Source organism: Dysidea avara, chromosome 12, assembly GCF_963678975.1.
Source record: "Dysidea avara chromosome 12, odDysAvar1.4, whole genome shotgun sequence".
NCBI classification, from domain to species: Eukaryota; Metazoa; Porifera; class Demospongiae; order Dictyoceratida; family Dysideidae; genus Dysidea; species Dysidea avara.
Genome location: NC_089283.1, coordinates 7,418,756 through 7,439,501, shown reverse-complemented (window position 1 = coordinate 7,439,501; position 20,746 = coordinate 7,418,756). Strand labels below are relative to the sequence as shown.

Sequence of the window (20,746 nt, the reverse complement as noted above, 5' to 3'; positions counted from 1 at the left end):
GGAACATTCAGCATGGAGTATTCGGGGTAATACCTCCACCTTCCTTTGTGGAGAAGCCATAGATATATTCTACATGAATTTCTAAACTTTGTCAAGCCAAAATCAAGTGATCACTTAGAAGTATGCAGATGATGACCATTCATTGCAAACTCACCTGAAAGCAAAGTCAAACCAGTTGTAAGCTGTCACCTAGCACCTTTGTGTACACTAAGCATCTAAAAATAACTATCATATTTTCATCTGGTGATATACGTAATTTGGGAACTTTACTTGGAGAAATGACATACAACAGCATATTTAGGAATGAAAATTAATAATACCCATAATGAAAGATATGCTAGTGGTGTATAGCCACATAAAACAGTATATTTTTATTGACGAAAAGCAATAATATTACATAACTAAGTAATAATATTACATGCTAGTATTATATTACATTTGATCAAAAGTAACTTCAGTTATATTACCACTAAATTAATGGAAAGTAACCAAGTGATATTACTTTCCACTGAAAAGTAATAGTATTACAGTAGCTTAAGTTACAAATAGCTAAGTTACCCCAACACTGATCCCATTATACCAATGAGCATGACATTGCATTACTCCTTTGCAAAAACAACAGCTGATCATTATACTATCCTACATACATAGCACAATCAGTACACATGGTATGGCTTACCACATAACACTTCTCTTACACAGTCAGCCAATTCATCAGATTCAACCAAGTTATCCATCACATCACAAAATTCTGCTAGACTACCAGTACTTCCATTATAACATAATTTTACTATGAGGAAAGTCACTATCTTCTCATTAGCCAGTTGGACTGGACTTGATGACACCATAGTATCCAGCTGTTGGTGGTCCTCATTTGATATTTGGGGTAAGCTTTTCAACTTGACCAGTGTAGACTGGTAGTTATCAGGTAAACAATTACACAATAGATAAAAATTTTCATCCAGTATTGTACACTCTGTAGTAAATAAACATAACACAAGTACATTTTTCTTTGACATCTACAGAACATACAACATACATATAATTAAACACAAAAATGTCTCTGGAACAGTTTCAAAACAGCAGACCATCCCTCTTCAGAAGTCTGATGTCTAAAGAAGTAGGTGCCCATATGTCAACAATCGCACCAAGAAAGTTTCTTCTGAATAGATCCAAAGAGTTTAATTGAATTGATGAGGACAGTAATAAAGCATCATCATTTAAACTCCTCAAACAATGGGAGTATGTCAATGGAGCAGTGGCAAAAGTTGGACAAAACAGCAATAGAGGCCCTCTACCTCCAAAATCAAGTAAATTACAAACAACACTGGCCTCACAGCAAAAATGCAGTGAACGAATTGTGTATTCACTTAGTTTCTCAGCCATTTTTGTATTGGATCAAGTTAAATAAGTGGTGGCTGAAGCACCCATAATAACAACACTACCATATTCACATACCAGCTTCACAAAGGATTTAAAAGCAACAGCAGTATTGTGCTCCCATTCTCTGCTGACAGCGGGTTCAATTGTGCAGCTCATACTTATAATGGTATGCAAAATACTTCATGATTTCAATAGGGTAAATTCAAGTACTGAAATACTGTAAGGTGTACAATTGCAGCAATTTTCCACTACGCCTGGCTAAAGGCATCACTTACTTCAGTCAGGCGCTCAGTAGAATACTTGATAAAAATTGCTTTAAAACTTTATAGGAAACCGTGTTTCAGACTATTGTAAAGATGCAGTATTGCTTGTTTGTAACATACAATACGTACAGTAGTTCTAAATCATGTTGTGGTTTTATAAGGTTGGTTCATATTGTGTATTTTGGGCCAGAAATATTAGTCTTGATGACTTCCACTATTAAGTGCTAATGATGGTCATACTGTTAACTATATGTGACCTGCTGAGCGAAAACCAGCCATTTTCACAAAATTTTATTTTGCTATAAAAACATATTGAAATCAATGGGTGCTACATAAAAACATATTGAAATCAATGGCCATGGGTGCTACATAAAAATACTCATGTTTTAATCGCGTCGGTACACACTGCAACAAAGTTCAAATCAATAAAACTTATACACTACTGGATTTGCCTGTTTATGGTGAGTAAGAAAATCTTTGTTTCATGTTCACACATTAAAGGATACATCAGTTATGGGTACTTATTTATGATGTGGTTAAAAAACATTCACACTTGTCATTTCTTAGTTGAAATGGCCTTCTTCTTTGTCAACATGGAGGAGTACAAGGAAAGCACTATACCTTGATGGCTTTGCCAGTGCACAGTGCATAGATTGAGCCTAGTCCCATCTTCACAGTCTATTTCAGGCATGAATTATGGTCGATTATTTAAGTGCCTGTAATTTATTTGCCATATTGTTATTGTACATATTGAGTTTATCACTGTTCCAACTGTCTAGCAAAACCATTCTTCTGAAACTTTTGCTGCCCACTCTTTTGTTACTATAGATAACAGAGATGTAACAAAATGAAATTTGAGAAATGTGCGAAAATGGCCATTTTTTGCTCAGCCAGTCACATAATATTATGCCAGTAAAATAAAATAAAACATGTCATTGTGTAGGCTCACCAAAGATACACAGTACATATACAAATTGTACATCTTTGCAGTACAACTTACAGTTAAAGCTCCACTAATCAGTAAAAACATACACAATGCTTACCTATAGAATTGAGAAGAAAAGACAACTCAGTTGTTGACTGGACTGTATTAAGTACTATTGAAGTCACTGGTATACCTACAGAATACAAAACATTAAAAAAACTAAAGAGAAATTTTAGTAATTTGATTATATAGCTACAGTACTTCAGCAGAAACTTAAGGCCTTTTCACACTTAATGCGCATTGGAAGCACATTCATCAAGTGCATCAAGTTAAGTGAATTCAAAGCGCACTAAATGATTTTACAATTTCAAGTGGAATGCGCATTAGTTGACCACTTACGTGATTGGATTGCATTATTTCAATACCATTAACACATGATTGGTGTAAAATGGCATTGTGTTGACCTAAAACTAACCATGACAATTTGGAGGCTAGCAACTAATGTCGAGTACCGAACCATCTCTGTACCATTTTGGATTGGTTTATCCACTCCGTGTGTGTCATAGTTAATAGAACATGCCGTGCCATGACAGAACTCCTAATGCCAAAGTGTGTGAACCTGCCATCAGAGGAATGGTTGAAGGAGATCATTGAAGACTTATGGGGATTTTCCCAGGTAGTTGGAGCCAGATGGATTCCACATACCTACTGTATACTTAAGCCCATTGAGTCTGCATCAGATTATTATTATAACAGAAAGGGGTTTCACTCTATCATTTTACAAGGGGTACTAGATTCCCATAGTTTGTTCATCGATAGGATGGCCTGGGAAAGTTCATGATGCCAGGGTTTTTACCAATTCAAATTTCTATAATAAAAGTCAGGCTGAAACTTTTTTCCCTAATTGGAGGAAAACCATTAATGCTGTTGACATACCTTTGTTAGTACTTAGTGACCCACCTACCCTCTACTACCATGGTTAATGAAGCCATACCCAGATACAGGAAACTTAACAAGGCAGCAACAACACTATAATTACGGACAGAGTAGGACAAGGATGGTTGTTGAGAATGTTTTCGGCCATCTGAAGGGAAGGTGGAGATGTCTGCTGAAGCGTGTGGACTATTATGACATCCAGTATTCTACTGATGTTGTAGTTGCTTGTGTAACACTGCACGATGTCTGTGAGTTAAACAATGACAACTATGATCCTGATTGGATCTGGCTTGATAATTCAGCTCGAAATCACAGCATACCTCCTGTCACTGATGCCACATGACGTAGCACAGAAACTGCAGCAGCAAACACTATTTGAAGTAACCTAAAGGATTATTTATTTCAACACCAACAATAATATGTACAAGAGATAATTATGGGACACATTGATGTGATGTGTGCTCCACTGATAATTACATAACACAATAGTGCAACATGCTGTATCTATTGAAAAGCACTGCTGTCTGTTTTGGTATTGCTTTTTTCACCAACAGGTGGCTCATAAAAACTGGGATGTGGTTGCTGGTAGAAGTATGGTACATTGTAAGGGTAGTCTGATCCACAATTGTAAAGCGCATTAGAATTACGTATGTCCATACATACATATGTGAACTAGGGTTGAACATCATAATAATATGCATCATCTGACCCATAAATGATCATGAACCAAACATCATCATCACTTTTTCTTCATGCTTTCCCTCATGTTGTCTACAATCTTTTCCTTAATTTCTAGCCACTTTTTTCTTTGTTTCTCCATCTTCATCTTCTTCCAATTTAATCATCTTATCAATATTTTCTGTGGTGTCTCTACCTTTCTTTTTTGTAAGTCCTGTTATGAACAACATTAAACAAAGGTTACAATTTGTCCCCTTATGTTTAATTGGCTTTTTTGCCCTATCAGGAGGTGTATTTGTAGTCATCGTCGTAGCGTTTGAGGTGGTTCATTGTAGTAGTAGTGGATGTTACACTGGCATCAGCAGTTGTAAAACTGGACGACTGTGGTGTAACAGGACCAGTATCACTAGTACTTGAGGAGTTTCCTTTATCAATGGTAATTATGTACTATGCTATACGTATGTGCACAGCAACACTTACCAGACACAGAAACCACTTCCCCACTAGTACTATCTTGGCCAGTTGCTTGGTCATCAGCAATTGAAGCCTCATTCAACGTCTACACAGCAATATGGTGAAAATTTACTTTTAATTAAGTACACGTTTATTATCACCTACAAACAGCCACACTAACAACACCAGAATTCTCCAGCAGTATGGAAACAGGGTCAGAACATGCTCTGCTTGCCAAGATAGCATCTAGTTCATCATAATAGGCACACGATTTTTGCTTATTGCCAGTCTGGCGATTGTTATCCTTAAGAACTTAACAAGGTAGAGTAGTGTCACTATTGACTCGTCACTTACCACCTTGCAATATTTCTGGGTAAGGTTTATCACCTTAGTACAGCACTGTTTCCACGAATAAATGTAGTCTGCCTTTTGCATTCCTTCAGCAATCTCTTCATAGATTGTCTGATTCCTTGCTACTTAATCCAACTTCTCCTGTACGTTTTGTATTCGCCCCAAAGACATATCAAAGCACACATGGCTTCGTCACTCCAACCTGCACCTCGTGCCATTGTTCCCACAAATATCACATGAATGAGGCATCCTCCTACTCAATTCGCATCAGTATGCACGAAACTACCTTGCGAGGTGGATTATTTATAATGTGTGTTGAACTAACGTATGGCCTAATGTGCATTAAGTGTGAAATGGTTAATTTGCATCAAAAATGTTTTAGTGCACATTAAGTGCAAATGTGAAAAAGCCTTAAAATAACTTATTTAGAAAGTCATCAACCAAGCACTGGGCACAAATTCTCTTCTTGCTGTTTGCTTATTGAAACAAAACCCATTATGTACATATGTACAGCAGCTCATTTTTTTGAGGAATCTGATTTTATTAGCAACAAAGATTTTAAACAACCATATCTACACAACTTGTGCTCGGTACAATACAATAGAAGGATAGCATGTTGATGAACAAATTTCATGTTATTAAGTAGGGATAGCCCAAAAAAATAATGATGGTGCTGCCAAAAATGCCAGATTTAAAATCATCCTAGAGACATCTTACATGATGAAAATGACCTTTATGGAATAATATCAGTCTATCTAACATCAAATATATATACAGCATTTTAAAACAGAAAACACTTATAGGTAGCCGGATATAGTTTTTAAAAAAATGCTCAAGCTCAAAAGTTTGCCTCACAGCTTTCCTGCCCATCTGACCAGTCACAAGGCTAGAGGAAAAAACAAAGCACTGCACGGCCACCATTTTATGTCACAACAGCAACTCAACAGTGGGATATGTGCCTTTTAGGGTTCCAAAGAGTGTGTACCCACTGTGTCCTGTCTTTCCTTTTGTCTTCAATCAGGCTGTTCTTCATTTTCTTCATACAATGAAACCATATCAAGGTGTTAATATTCTGTATCAACACTTTCTTTGAGCAGTATTTTTAGATGTCACAAAATTATTAAATTTTTAAAGCGCTTATGCTACTGTAACTAAGTGGTAATGGACATCTGGTAGATACCGTATAAGAAGTTAATTTTGAAAGGGACATTTTCGAAGAGCAACTATTAAAATAAATTTTGGGTTAATTTTTGAATGTTCCGTTGTGTGTATACCACTCAAAATAATTTCTTATGTGTGCATTAAATTGAGTGAAGATGGTGACCACATGTAGTGGTACTAGGAACCCGCCCATTATGCTGGCATAATAATGAGCATAATAGTTGCCAGAAAGCATTGAACATAATGCTAGCATAATAGACAGAAAACTTGTGTAAATCCTTGTTTCTCAAAATACATATCCCACAAAAAGATCGATATACTCTAATAGAACAATCAGTAACTCTAATAAAATTATCAGTTAGCTGACTGTTCTATTAGAGTATATCAATCTTTTCTGTGACATGCATTTTGACAAGTAGCTAAGGAATTACAGTCTGTACTTCAACCACTTACTGTTTTCACATAAAGTGCAAAGTTATTAGAAAAATATGGGAACTGAGATAAAAATATTGAGCATAATTTGAGCATAATAGGTAAATGTTGAGCATTAATTTAAGCATAATAGGTAAATTTTTGAGCAGTGCAGCATAGCATAATAAGTAAAAAAATTAGCATAATCGGCAGGTTCCTAAGTGGTACAATCAAAATTGAGACAGTCATTATGAGTTAATATATTCAGTTATGGCTGCTCCACTAGGATAAAGTTGATTTTGAAAATGGGAAACAAAATCTTCACAATTGATTTACAGTGGGTGTGGTCATTAGCTACAGCATTATTATTATTGGATGGGTCGAAATTTCCTACAAAGAAAATTTGCCAGGGTTAGGCCACAGGTATTTGAGGGCTATCGTAACCAGATTTCTTCCAGTGTTCATCCAAGCGCTGCTCACATTTAATGTGAAAGGTTGTGTTGTATAGGGAAAGTTAGCTCTAACCACAAATCACTTACACTTGCTAGCAGTAGTAGTTACAACTCTACACCTTCTGCTAGTAACCTGGTGGTGGTTACTAAAGAAGCAGCTGGTTGCTCTGTCCTCTGATGCTCCATCATCAACACATCGGACAATGACATTATCTGCTACACAATTGTCAAACTGGTAAACATTGCTTGGTGGGGCTACTTTTGATGAGTGAGCTTTATGGGTGATTCCTGTAGAAAAGCAATTTAACAGTTATGATAAGGTAATTAGAATGCAAATACATGTACTGATGCAGTTACAGTACCAAAACAATAATTATTATCTTGTGTGACATGATCATAGAAAATCTTCGCAGACTAAAGATATTGAGATACGTATCACAATTCTGTTTGTACAAGTTACTCATCAGTCTGTGGTGTTCACTACCTTTCACTACTCGGTTACTTAAGTGAAGTTACTTTTCATTAACTTGAGGTAGTGATGTTCACTAGTTAAATTTACAGGAGAATTCACTAAATAATGAGGTAGTGATTTTCACTACCAAGTTAGTATCAAAGTAGTGAAAATCACTACCAGGCAGTGAAAATCACTACCAAGTTAGTGATTTCACTACAATTTTGTTAAATATTTTTTGAAGTTAGTGATGATCACTACCAAGTCAGTAACCTTCACTAAAAAAAGTATTCGCTACCTGGTAGTGAAAAATAAGGTAGTGACGTTCACTAGGTCGTTTGTACTGTGCATATATGTTAAGCAGCCATGAAAACCATAAGTGTGAAATATTCACTAGAGCTGAAAAATTAATTGCTCTAGAACATCCAGCATATGTAAAAATCCTCGCACAAACTCAAAACACATTTAGTGCATGTTTATGTCATAATACACTTAGGGTGTTGAGGCTAGGAGCCAGCTATATAAGGTTCTAAAATTGACAAGCTCAATCCAGACTAATTATACTCTAGGCAATCAGGTGGTCTTCATTTCTTACAATTGTACAAACTTATTCCCATCCTCAAGCCTTATGCACCTTTCCTGGCCAACAGCATCTTAGAAAGCAAATAAATGAAAATAACAAGGAGACAACATCCTGACCACCTGGAAGACTGCTGTAAGCGTTTGAGCGTAAATCGGACAGCTGCAGGTTCGAGGCTGCCTATAGATGTCCAGTCATGGATTTAATTTTCTCCTTTCTGTAACTTTTCAATCACACCTTATGTAACATCTTTAAACATAGGTGTCCTATAGACCTTCAGCACTTGTGCTATAAAGCATTAATAAAATAAATAAATAAATAAATGGACTAGGAAAAGTTTGATGCACAACTGCAGTTACTTTGTGTTTATGCTTATTTGGTTTCATGTGTATGTACTACAACTACGCATAATTCCCTGTGCATACCATTATGCAAATATACAAATTGAAATACAAACTTTAAATATTTTGTTAAAGTACTCCTATATTCTTATGAACCATAATAAGGCCAAACAATTTATATACTTCACACAGAGCACATAGAGGGAATTACCACTTTAATGTAAAAGTTAAACATGCCTAGCTCAAATCATTACCATTTAGAAACTTTCCACATTATTCCTACCTGTCCTGTCTTTAGCAGAAAGGTTCGTCATTATAGATACCATGTTCAACAAGCGACAGAATTGATCATAATCTCTTGTGGTGTCTAACTGAACCAGTAGGAGATTGATAATCCTCTGACATCTGATTCTTGAACTTTCCCCATTGACAATAAAACTCTCCACATCACCAGGAATATCTAAATGTTGTTTTAGAGTTGTAATGGTCAGTTTACAGTTAGGTATTAAACTCTGATACAACAAGTTGTAGTGTCTGGTTAGAAATGCAAACTCTATTGATGATAACAGTATTTTAATTTGTAAATCAATAATAATTCTATCTTACCAGGCTTTCTCATAATCTTGTCAATAGTTTGAGGTTCATACCAACAGTCTGATGTACTCATGGCTGTAAATAACAATATTATAATTATAGTTTGTGTGGGAGGATCAAAGTGCCGAAGCGTGCTGCTTAGGGGCCCGCCTATTATGCTGGCATAATTATGAGCCTAATAGTTGCCTAAAAGTATTGAGCATGATGCTAGCATAATAGGCAGAATACTTGAGCAATACTACAAATTCTTACTGGTCAAAATACATATCACAGAAAAAGATTCATAGAATACAAGTAGGCAAAATAAAAGGCATAATTAGCAGGTCCATAGTGCTGTGTTTTCCATACAATACCAATTAGCCACATAACTGTAGTGTGTATAAGTGATACAGTACAGTTTTGAGGAGAATTTATGTAGTTAATTATCTCTAAATATGTGTGGGGTACCTGAGTTAGTTAATATTGCACAGAACAATATTATGACCTTTGGCATCACAGGTCATAGTTAATAATTACTTTGTAAAAACATGACAATCAGATTGCAACAGTAATGTTCAGTGTTATGATAAGGTAACATTTTTTAGATACTACTTCACTTTATTTGCCACACTGAATGTATGGAGAATACTAATTATCATATAATATGATGACATCGCTACTTAATAATCAACAACAAAAAGATGTCTCTGACAAGAATTACAACCATCGCAGCTGCAAAACAATTGACAATAACAGCATGTAGAAGCCTTACAAGGTAGGTATCATCTTCCACTACAATAAAGTGTTTATTTTGTGCAGATGTGATATGCTCTAAATGTGTTGCACATAGCATGCACCCTGTAATGTATGTGATGTGTAGGAGATGATAGTTGACATTTGCCTCATTAGTTAGCAAATGTGAACCATCATCTCCTACACATCAAGTACCCCACTGAAGTACATTTTATGCACATCACATTTAGAGCTCATACATATGCACAAATATACTTTTTATTGTAGTGTGCCTAGCTTTGTTTTTTCAAAAGTTATGCAAAATGTTGCATGTTATAAAGCAATTCCTCACAACACAGCAAACTGCTCACTTTTAAACTATACTTGGATTGATGCGAATGGGTGTCTTTAACACCAGGCTGGTTGTTATGCAGGATTCTGAACATTCCTAGATGGCGGTATACTTTTTACAAAACATAATTTTGTCATGGACTACTGGAAAATGTTTATTCACCAAAAAATGGATGGTTAATTCATGTACAGGATGACTTCTTTTAGCCTCACAGACCACAGAAACTCGCAGAAAACTCGATAACCTTTGACAATAAGTGGTGCCATAAAATCCCATATTTTCCCATACATTACGTCGTACAGGATTTTTGTGTGGGCTTTCTATGTGGAATTTTATTTCTCGAACTTTGATTTCACATCCTACTGGATGAAATTTCATTCAGTGAAGTGCATTGCGGAGTACATAGCGTTGGCTATCATATACTAGAGCAGCAGCTCGTAAAAATTAATTGAATGGATTAGCAAAAGTATGTGCAAAACATCAGTAGGTTGGAAATCACTACCTACAGTTAATGAATTCTTACTAAAAATAGTTTCCTTCTACAATATTAAAAATAGAACAGTCCACATGAAAGCTAATTACTCTCACATGAATATAATAAACTACAGATAATAATTACATAGCTGAAATGTCTCATGGTTCTCTTGTCACACTAACTATAAACATAGTCTCACTCCAGACCACAAGGGTCTGGTGGCTGTTCAATGTGAAACCTTATAACATTTATATGACATCACACATTGCATAATAACTTTGCACAAGATGATGGGGGCACTGTTTAAGCTGGATAACGGTACTGTAAAAGAACATCAAAGACTGTTGACTAGTAAATAAGCTGGATGGTGAAAGGAACAAAGAGAGTTCTAGTTGCATGAAATGTGTAAAACACCTGATGTCATAGGCATTCTCGGATCTAATTGATGACCACACTTATTTATTTTTTACTTTACAGCATACACAATTACAATGATACATGGTTACAACGGATTGGTAGCTACGTACAGGTACGTATGCTGAAGATCCCCTGGCAACTTTTGTTTGGTCTGGCCAACCGTGACACCAGATCCTTGTGGGCCAGGAGCATGCGGTTGTGGGGCAAGACTACTGTAAATGTTCTTCCACAATGAATTAATAAATAACACTCTTCCTTGAGCGGTGTCTCTTATGCACCTATCAATGTCAAGTTCCACCTACCCCAGGTTGGGCAGAGATTCCGATTTGCAAAAGCTAGGTGACAAATTCCCCACCCCTGGAGACAACTTCGAGCCACAAATCCCCAGGAAAACTCAATTACTTGCTTCTTATCCACAAAATTTTTGATTTCCATGCAGGCGGGAGGTCACTTTTCATTATTCATTATTAAAAGAAAGACTTCCAAATCAGACTCCCTGTTACTATAAAGATTGGTTAAAGCATAGCTAAGCTTCTTATAGTATCAAAATATACGTGTGCACGTGATTGATAACACAGCAATCGAAATTCAGTGAAGCGGTGGGGATTAATCGATTAAATTGCCTGGCCTAATTCGTATTATTCTAGCTAGTAGCTATTCCGAGATCCATTAACAATGTGGCTAATCGTGTTACAAATACCCCTACCCTGGGGACGAGTTTGGATGACGAATCCCCTATAAATCCCCACCGACTTGGGGTAGATGCGAAGGTAGGTGGGGCGTGGCATTGATAGGTGCATTATTCCCGCGTTATTCTTATATATGATTTTATACAGTACCACACAACCTTGAGTCTCTGGCTGATCTGGCTTCTTAATTTTATAAACACAAGAACGCGCGACTCTTCTTCCTGCTATCCCGGAACTTATGAAAGAATAGAACAAACTCGTACTGGTTAACACTAGTGGGGGTTATCGGACCGCAGCAATGTGGGAAAATCCCCTTCTTTTTTTTGGCACCGTGATTCCTTACAGCTAGCCACTTGTTCTGGTGATACCGTAAGTAGACAGCTACAATGGAGGGGGCATCGGTCAGCTCAATGTGCATACTGCGTGGAAGTAGTCCTTACCAACCAAGAATTGATGTATATAAATATTCCTTCCTCCCAAGAACTGTAGCTACCAGAATGGATGCTGAGATTATTGAGACTGACTGTGTTGAAGAATTTAAGCAAAAATTAGCCCCTTTTATGTATATAGTTAAGTAACTTATCGTAATTGTATATATTTTTATAGTTTATTATTGTAATTGTACATATGTATATAATTAAGTAACTTGTCGTAATTGTACATACTTATATGTGACCGGATTTGCGAAAAGGTACCTTTTCCACACATTTGACATACCAGCAAACAAAATGATGTACCACTTGACTCCTTATACTGATTAACTTGCTTCTAGTATCAATCTGTCGCCAGATACTGTAGGTACATTCAATGAAAATTTCATGCAATTATATGCCATGATCAAAATGTTATGAGGCTTTAAAGTTCAAAAAATGGGTCAAATTTTGTGTGTGAAAAAGGTAACTTTTCGCAAATCCGGTCACATATAGTTAAGTAACTAATTGAAATTGTACACATGTAATTGCACATCAGCATTATACCCCTGGAGGGTCCTGCTGATTAACAATAAATAAATAAATAGTAGGTCCATCTCGCATCGCTCCTGCATGTGATGCCTCTCCTGAGATGGGCACGCGGCATTGATGAACACAGGGACTTCTAAAACTTTTATTAGTTGAACATGAATATCGAGGTATGGGAAGTAAGCTACGAAATGCTGCAGCTAAAAATCACATGATTTCAAGACATTTCCTTCATTTTCTACCAGAAAGAAGTGCCGGCAAACTTGGTTGCTATAGAGGACTTGCAGCGTGACGTAAATCATCGTAATTGCTAAGCAACCATAGCTGTCGGCCATGTTTCGGGACAGTGTTTTGGCTGAAAAGCGCTTTCTCAGTATTTGGTACAGGCTGTAATGAAGCGAATCAGTGTTGAGTTGTGTTGTAAATACTAGCCAGCTCGTTAAAAAAGGCGACGAAGTTAGAATTGTTGAGTAACGTATCGAAATTTAATTAGCCACCTATTTCACGAAGTTAATGATAAGATCTTCTATTTCGAAACAGCCCCGCTTCCCAGTGCCATCAGGGGCGGATCCAGAGTCTGGAAAGAGGGGGGGCACCTTGCTGAAAAAAAGTTGAAGAGCAAAAAAAAAAAAAAAAAAAAAAAGTTCACAACAATAATAGCTAGTTATCCTTACCAATATATTATATCACGTATGTTATGTAAAATAAAATCCTATTTATAGCTTCCTAAGTAAGCTACACTTCCCCATGAACACTATTATTATTGTTAATTAGCAAAGCCCACTAGGGGCAACACGCTAATGAGCATTACAATCACGCATTATATTATATTACTTACAGCGTTCTTAAATGTTTCAAGATCTATTGTGTCGATGTTAGGAATTTGAAGGGAGTTCCATTGAATAATTGTTCGAGGGAGGAAGGAGTATTTGTACACATCAACTCTTGTTTGCAATTGAGTTAGCTTGAGAGGATGTTGAGCACGGGTGGAGGACACTGGAGTTGGTGACGGTAAGCAATGATCAGGTATTGCTAGTAAGTTCCTGACAATCTTGAATAGGAAGGTGAGTCTAGCAATTGTTCTTCTGTTTTGAAGTGTAGGCCATTCAAGACTGGTTAACATGTCTGTGATGCTATCATGGTTTTGGTTAGATCTGTGCCAGGGTTTGTTCAAAACGAAACGAGCAGCGCGGTGTTGAATCATTTCTAGTTTACTAATACTAGTGTGATGATAGGGGTCCCAGATGGTTGAGCAGTATTCTAATGATGGTAAGAGCAATTGTTTGTAGACGTGTTCTTTAATTTCTGATGGTGCATTGTGGAGATTTCTTTTTAAGAATCCAAGGAGTCGATTTGCCTTGTTACAGATGTAATTGATGTGAGGATCCCATGATAATTTGTGGTGGAGACGGATTCCAAGGTAATTGTGTTCTAATACTGTAGCCAGTGGAATGTCGGACATTTTGTATGTGAAAGTACTCTTGTTATGGTGTGCTGTTATCTGTAAAATTTTACATTTGGAGATGTTGAATTCCATCATCCAGTCAGTTGCCCATCTTGTCAGTGAGTTTAAATCATCTTGAAGTATTTTATGGTCTTGTGGTGTTTTAATGGTTTTGTAAATAAGGATATCATCTGCAAAAAGACGGATCTCACTTTGGATGTTGGCAATGATTTCATTGATATAAATCAAGAATAGAACTGGTCCAAGAACAGACCCTTGGGGAACACCAGATGTTACATCACAAGTGGATGATTTAGAACCTTATACTATAACTTGCTGTGTGCGACCATGAAGAAAGGATTCAAGCCAGTGTAATACATTCCCTCTTATTCCATAATGCCTTAGTTTGTAGAGGAGTCTTGAGTGAGATACTTTATCAAAAGCTTTAGAAAAATCTAGTATTGCAGCATCAACTTGTAAATTTGTGTCTATTTGTTTGGCAATGTCGTTGATAGTGATAAATAATTTTGACTCACAAGAGTGCTTAGACCTAAATCCGAACTGTCTGTCAGAAAGAATATTTTGATCTTCCAGATGCTTCATTATTTGACTTACTATAATGTGTTCCATTGATTTGCATATTACTGATGTTAATGAGATGGGGCGATAGTTTTTTGGGTCAGATTTTTGACCTTTCTTGAATATTGGACTGACATAGGCATGTTTCCATTGGGATGGTACAGTTCCAGTTTCTAGCGATTGTTTAAATATGTGAGTGAGCATAGGAGAAATTTCAGCTGCTGTTGTCTTTAGTACAAGTGGATGTATGGAGTCTGGACCAGGAGATTTTGATGGATCACAGTTGGTTAGAATGTTGTAAACTCCTTGTTCAGTGATTTCAAATGCTGGTAGAGATGGATGTAATGAAGGACCTTTGTCAGGAATGGTACTCCTGTCGTCATCAGTTGTGAATACAGATTTGAAATGATCATTTAAAACAGTTGCCTTTTCAATTGGGTGTATTAAAGCATTGCCATTTTCGGGATGTATTAATGTACCAATGCCATTGTTATCTTGCTTACGAGTTTTCAGGTAGTGCCAAAGAGATTTTCTGTTGTGTGATGATGATACAAGATTTGTCACATATGTTTTGTGCTGGTGTTTAAGTTTAAAGTTTACCTCTTTCTGCAGCAATTTGTATTCGGACCAATCAGTGTCACGATGATAGCGCCTGGCTCGATTATACAGTCTTTGCTTCTTGCATGTCTGAATCATCCATACTAATGCATGGGATATTTTTAAGGCCTGCCTGTACCAAAGCACTTTTTACACTGTGACTGCTTTATTAGAGTGATTGGTGATTGACTGCTCTATTAGAGTATCTCGATCTTATATACATTTTTTTAAGAGAGGGGGGGGGGATGTGCCCCCCGTGCCTCCCCCCCTGGATCCGCCACTGGCCATTATACCCAGCGCTTAGTGAATAAATCTCGTTACCTTCGTTCTGACCCAATATGCGCCATAGAAAGTTGTCCCGAAACATGTCTGCCTAGCAACCGGCGTTGTTTCACGCGTGCAAGTCCTTTATACGCTGGTGTTATTCAAGTTACACTTAGCCTAACCAGTGGTGGGTTTCTGGGGTTTCGACAGAAACCCCCTTTTAAATTTAGTTCTGTGGAAGTCTGACATTGACAATTTGTCATATCGGCCAAACAACTAGCCGTACCACTGTATTTCAGTAGCATGCATGCAGCTGCACTTAACTAACACCATTTATAGCTATTGAACCCTCAGCAACACTTATCTCCCACTGAATTAAAAATGATTGAGATACTCTAATATAGCAGTCAAGTAACTACTCTAATAGAACAATCAAAGCTACAGCTTGTAGTCACCATCTTTTCTCAGGGGCGGGTCCAGAGTTTGGAAAAGGGGGGTGCACTTTCCCGAAAAAGTTGAAGACCAAAAAAAAAAGGTCACAGCAAAAAAAAAAAAAATTTTGGCGAGGGACCGGCCTGGTTGTTACCTTCCAGGACCCGCGTATTTCAGCACTTATAATTTGGCTTTTGTTTTTTTTTTTTTTTTTTATTTTAACTGCTTTTTAATGCAGGCAAGGCCTGCATTAATGGTCTGTGGGCAACTGGTGTCCACAGCCAGAAAAAGTATACGTACAACTTACAATTACAATTGAATGTATAAAATTACAATCAAATTAAGTTAGCTGGCTAAGGTTATTACATACATTTACATTTGGTATATAGTTGAACTATCCTATAATTTTAAAACTTACATGTGTATTTAATAATAAACTTACTTATATAGCTAAGTACTTATTTTAAGAGAGAGCAAGAAGAAGAAAAAAAAAAAAAGATTAATTACTGCTGAAGTTTGGTGGGCGAGGAGACTTGGAGCAGGTACTACAAGGGCAAACAAAGTGCATACTGTGGGGATTGTCAGAGTTAAAATTGTTTATAAAATGCTGCCAGAAGATCTTGAGTAACTGTGATTTAATGGTGGGAAAAGGTTGATTTAAGTCAAGTACTGGTAGACTGTTGTAGGTTCTTGGTAATCTGTTAAAGTAGAAGTTACTTTGTTTGTTGGTTGATGTAAAATTGTGTTGAAGCTTGTTACTGGTGGAGGATCTGGTAGGATTGCGGCAAAAGTGGACATAGTTACTGATATTGAAATGATTAGATGGATGCTGGATTGATTTTACGAAGAAGAGTATGTCATAAAGATCATAGGTGTACATCAGTGGTAGTATGTTAAGTTTGATAAGACGTGTTTTGTAATCGGTTACATAGTCATTAAGAATAAATTTGGTTGCCCGGCGTTGGATTCTTTCTAAAGCAGAGATGTCGCAAATAAGGTAGGGGTGCCATAAAGGAGAACAGTAAAGTAATTGTGATCGAACTAATGCTAAATATAAAGTTTTCTTGGTTGGAATGTCAACTGAGTGGCTGAAGGTACGTCTCAGTAGTCCAAGGGTTCTATAGGCTTTAGCTGATATATGGTTATAATGATTTTTCCAAGATAAATCAGTTGATAAAATGACACCGAGGTCACGGTGAGTACTACTAGTTTTGATTATAGTGTCGTCTATGAAGTAGGATGTAGGGAATTTTGTATTAAATGATAGATGTATAAACTTGCTGGTATTAAAAAATTGGTTCCAATCTCTAGACCAGTTTGCCATTGAATCAAGGTCTTGTTGAAGTTGTATGGAGTCTAGATGTTCAAGAATTTGTTTATAGCATTTTGTGTCGTCTGCAAAGGAGAGAGCATTAGAGGAACGGACAGATAAAAATAAGTCATTGATGTAGATAAGAAATAAAAGTGGTCCTAGAATACTCCCTTGAGGCACACCTGATAGGACTGGTAAGAAAGTGGAATATGTACCATTAAGGCGAACGCATTGCTGTCTGTTGTTGAGGTAAGATCTAAACCACCACCAAAGATTACCAGTGATACCGATTTTCCAGAGTTTTAAAAGTAATTCATTGTGGGGAACTCTGTCAAATGCTTTTGCAAAGTCTAAGTATATTACATCTGTTTGAATTTTACAGTGTTCATGAATACTGTTTAAAAATATGAGAAGTTGTTGTAAAGTTGAACAGCCTTTCATAAATCCGAATTGACACATAGAGATGACATTGGAAATGGAGGCTATAACTTTGTTGTATATTAATCGTTCAAGTACTTTTGATGCAACACAAAGCAGAGATATAGGTCTGTAGTTGGTGGCACTGTTTTTGTCACCAGATTTAAAGATAGGAGTAATACAGTGAATTTGCCATTCAGAAGGTAGTGAGTAGTAGTGGATAGCATATGAAAACAAATAGTGTAGAGGTTTGACTAGAACAGATGTACAGTGTTTTAGAATTGCTGGACTGATTCCATCGATACCAGTTGCCTTGTGAGGATCCAGAGATAATAATACATCGTAAACGTCTTCTTCAGAGATGTAAATTGAGTCGAGGGACACACTTGCTCGGGGCATATTTTCAAAATTAGGAAGGGAATAAGTACTTCGAGAGAACACTGAGTAGAAGTATTTGTTAAATAAATTAGCTTTGTCAAGGTCTTGAGAGGCAGAAGTATTGTCATAAAATATTGTGGAAGGGATGGAAGCAGATTTGGTAAGGTTTCTCACATACTGGAATATTTTAGAGTCATTGCTGAAAGCAAAATTGCTCACCAGTTTTTGGCTTTTAAACCTAGCTTCTTTGTTTAGGTAATTATTAAATCGCAGTTTTCTTCCTGCTGTACCTCTAGGGAGAGTATTTTTGGGCTGTTTTGGGTCTGAGTGTGCACTATTTCGAACCATGACTGAAGAAAACTCACTTCAGGCGAGTATGGAAGATGAAATGGAAGGAGATATACCACCGCGTCATAAAAGAGGCCGTCCAAACGATTCTCCTGATCCTAAGGACCAGTTGTTGAGTAAAGATGTAGATATTTGTGGACATTGCCGCAAAAAATGCTCGCCTTCTAGCGAAGCGTTACAATGTGATTTGTGTTCTGTGTGGGTTCATGCCAATTGTGAAGGTTTTACTAAAAAGCAGTATGGATCAATTAACCAGCTGACCAAGTCGATAGAGAATGTAATGTTTTATTGCCGGCTAAATAACTGTGTCACTCGCTCAAAACAGTTCATTTTTAATAACGTCGAAGCGATCCTTGCCTCTGGAAGTAATGGAGATACTTTGCAATCCCTAGTGAAAGAACAAGACGAAATTCGCAGTGCTCTATCTCAGCTGTCATCTAAGGTGAATGATTTTTGCTCTATGAATCAAAATCTTGGAAGTGAGATCAAGGCAACTGCAGAATCAATTAACCGAGCTCCAGCAACTCCTAACATGGCTAATTCACCACCTGTAATGGCAATGAACCCCAGTGCAATTGTTGACGAATATCTTGACCGTGAAAGGAGGAGAGTTAATCTCATCGTGTATAATCTTGAGGAACCAACAGTGCAGTCAGTTGCTGAGAGATCTAAGTTGGACTCCGAAAAGCTTGCTCACCTATTTCAATCTGAATTTCACATTGGGGATGTTGAGGTAACTAAGTGTATTAGATTAGGCAAATTAAGCCAGACCAGAGTTAGACCTGTGCTGATTACAGTTCCCAGTGTCAATGCTAGAAGCGCTATTTTAAGGAATGCTAGTTCTCTTCGCAAATCTGAGAATTTTAAAAATGTCTACATTTCACCAGATATGACTGTTAAAGAACGTGAGGAGGCTAAGCAATTGAGAGCAGAATTGCAAAGACGTAGATCTCAGGGAGAACGTAACCTCGTGATTCGACGAGGCAAGATTATCACAAACATCCGTAATCCACCACCAGCTTCAAACACCAATAATCCACCACCTAATTCCACATCTAATTGACTAGACTCTCTCAAGACAGGTACTGGTAAGAAGTTAACTGTGTTTTATACAAATGCTGACCAAGCATTAAATAAGAAAGATGACCTTTTAGTGATGATAAGTGTTGAGAAACCTGATATTATAATTCTTACTGAGGTGATTCCAAAAGCACAATCTAATTCTATACCCTTGTCTCAGTTGGCAATTCCTGGATACAATTTTTATGTAAATTTTGACTATAATGCATCTGACTTAGGTAAATCAGGTAAAAGAGGTATCATAGTGTATTTTTCTATTGCTTTTAGTACTAAACAGATTATATTTTCGAACAGTCTATTTGAGGAATATCTTTTGGCAGAGGTTATTTTACCCGATAACTTACTCTTGGGGTATATACAGAAGTCCTAATGCTAGTAAAGCTGAAAGTACCAAATTGCTTAGTGACTTTATTCAGAAAGTGTGTGATAGACAGCCATCACATCTGTTATTAGTGGGAGACTTTAATTATAATGATATCAGTTGGGAGACATTAACTGTTAATGATTCAAGCTCTGCTCCCCAGTCTTCTGAGGAGTTCCTAGAAGTATTATCTACTTGTGCATTATGTCAGCATGTCTCTGAGCCCACTTGTTTCAAACATGGAGTGTCACCATCATTGTTGGACTTAGTAATAACTAATGAAGAAGGTATGATTTCCAATTTGAATTATCTACCCCCTTTAGGCAAAAGTGACCATTTATGTTTACAGTTTAGCTTTAATTTAGTAACACCTGATGCAAACTTGGATTATATTAAATTTAATCTTAATGCTGGTGATTATGACATGCTTCGGTCTGAAGTAACAAATATTGATTGTGAAGATATGATGAATATGACAATGGATGCAGCTTGGCAGTACTTTTTTACTAAATTTGATGTAGCTATTAAACGTTCTGTTCCACTAACTAGTTCTAAGCCTAAATTTAAGAATGTTTACACAAATAAAGATGTTATACGATTAAGTAAAAAGAAAAGGTCACTTTGGAATGAGTATTGTAGTACTCTCAGCACTTTGGATTACAATAGATTTGCTAAAGTACGTAATGATCTTCGTAGTTTGACTCGAAGGCTGAAGTCTGATTATGAAGAAAACCTTGTTTCAAACATCAAAACAAATCCAAAAGTATTTTGGAAATATGTCAATTCTAAAATGAAGACTAGATTACCTGTGGATACTTTAAGGACTAGTGATAATGGAGAAGCTGTTTCAAATCTAGATAAAGCTAATGTTCTTAATGAGTATTTTGCAAGTGTTTTTACCCAGGAAGATTTAAGAAATATGCCTTCTTTACCTGATGTATTTAATGATGTA

At 36.7% G+C, this 20,746-nt stretch overlaps 1 protein-coding gene and 1 long non-coding RNA gene across 2 annotated transcripts in view; one reads left to right on the top strand and one right to left on the bottom strand.

Moving 5' to 3' along the window:
* Window positions 1-11,315, bottom strand: part of LOC136240684 (uncharacterized) — a 55,562-nt gene extending 44,247 nt beyond the window's left edge. The window contains exons 1-6 of the mRNA XM_066031705.1: window positions 11,237-11,315; window positions 8,992-9,054; window positions 8,669-8,938; window positions 7,101-7,301; window positions 2,690-2,764; window positions 680-976 (exon numbers count right to left, since the gene is read on the bottom strand). Of these exons, the coding sequence (XP_065887777.1) occupies window positions 680-976; window positions 2,690-2,764; window positions 7,101-7,301; window positions 8,669-8,938; window positions 8,992-9,052 (904 nt within the window). The 5' untranslated portion in view covers window positions 9,053-9,054; window positions 11,237-11,315. The remainder of the gene's footprint in view (window positions 1-679; window positions 977-2,689; window positions 2,765-7,100; window positions 7,302-8,668; window positions 8,939-8,991; window positions 9,055-11,236) is intronic.
* A 2,039-nt stretch (window positions 11,316-13,354) lies between these two features.
* LOC136241540 (uncharacterized) lies at window positions 13,355-14,965 on the top strand. The gene is made up of 3 exons (XR_010694315.1): window positions 13,355-14,002; window positions 14,106-14,145; window positions 14,210-14,965. It is a non-coding gene; the product is annotated as an uncharacterized lncRNA (long non-coding RNA).
* The last annotated feature ends 5,781 nt before the right edge of the window (window positions 14,966-20,746 follow it).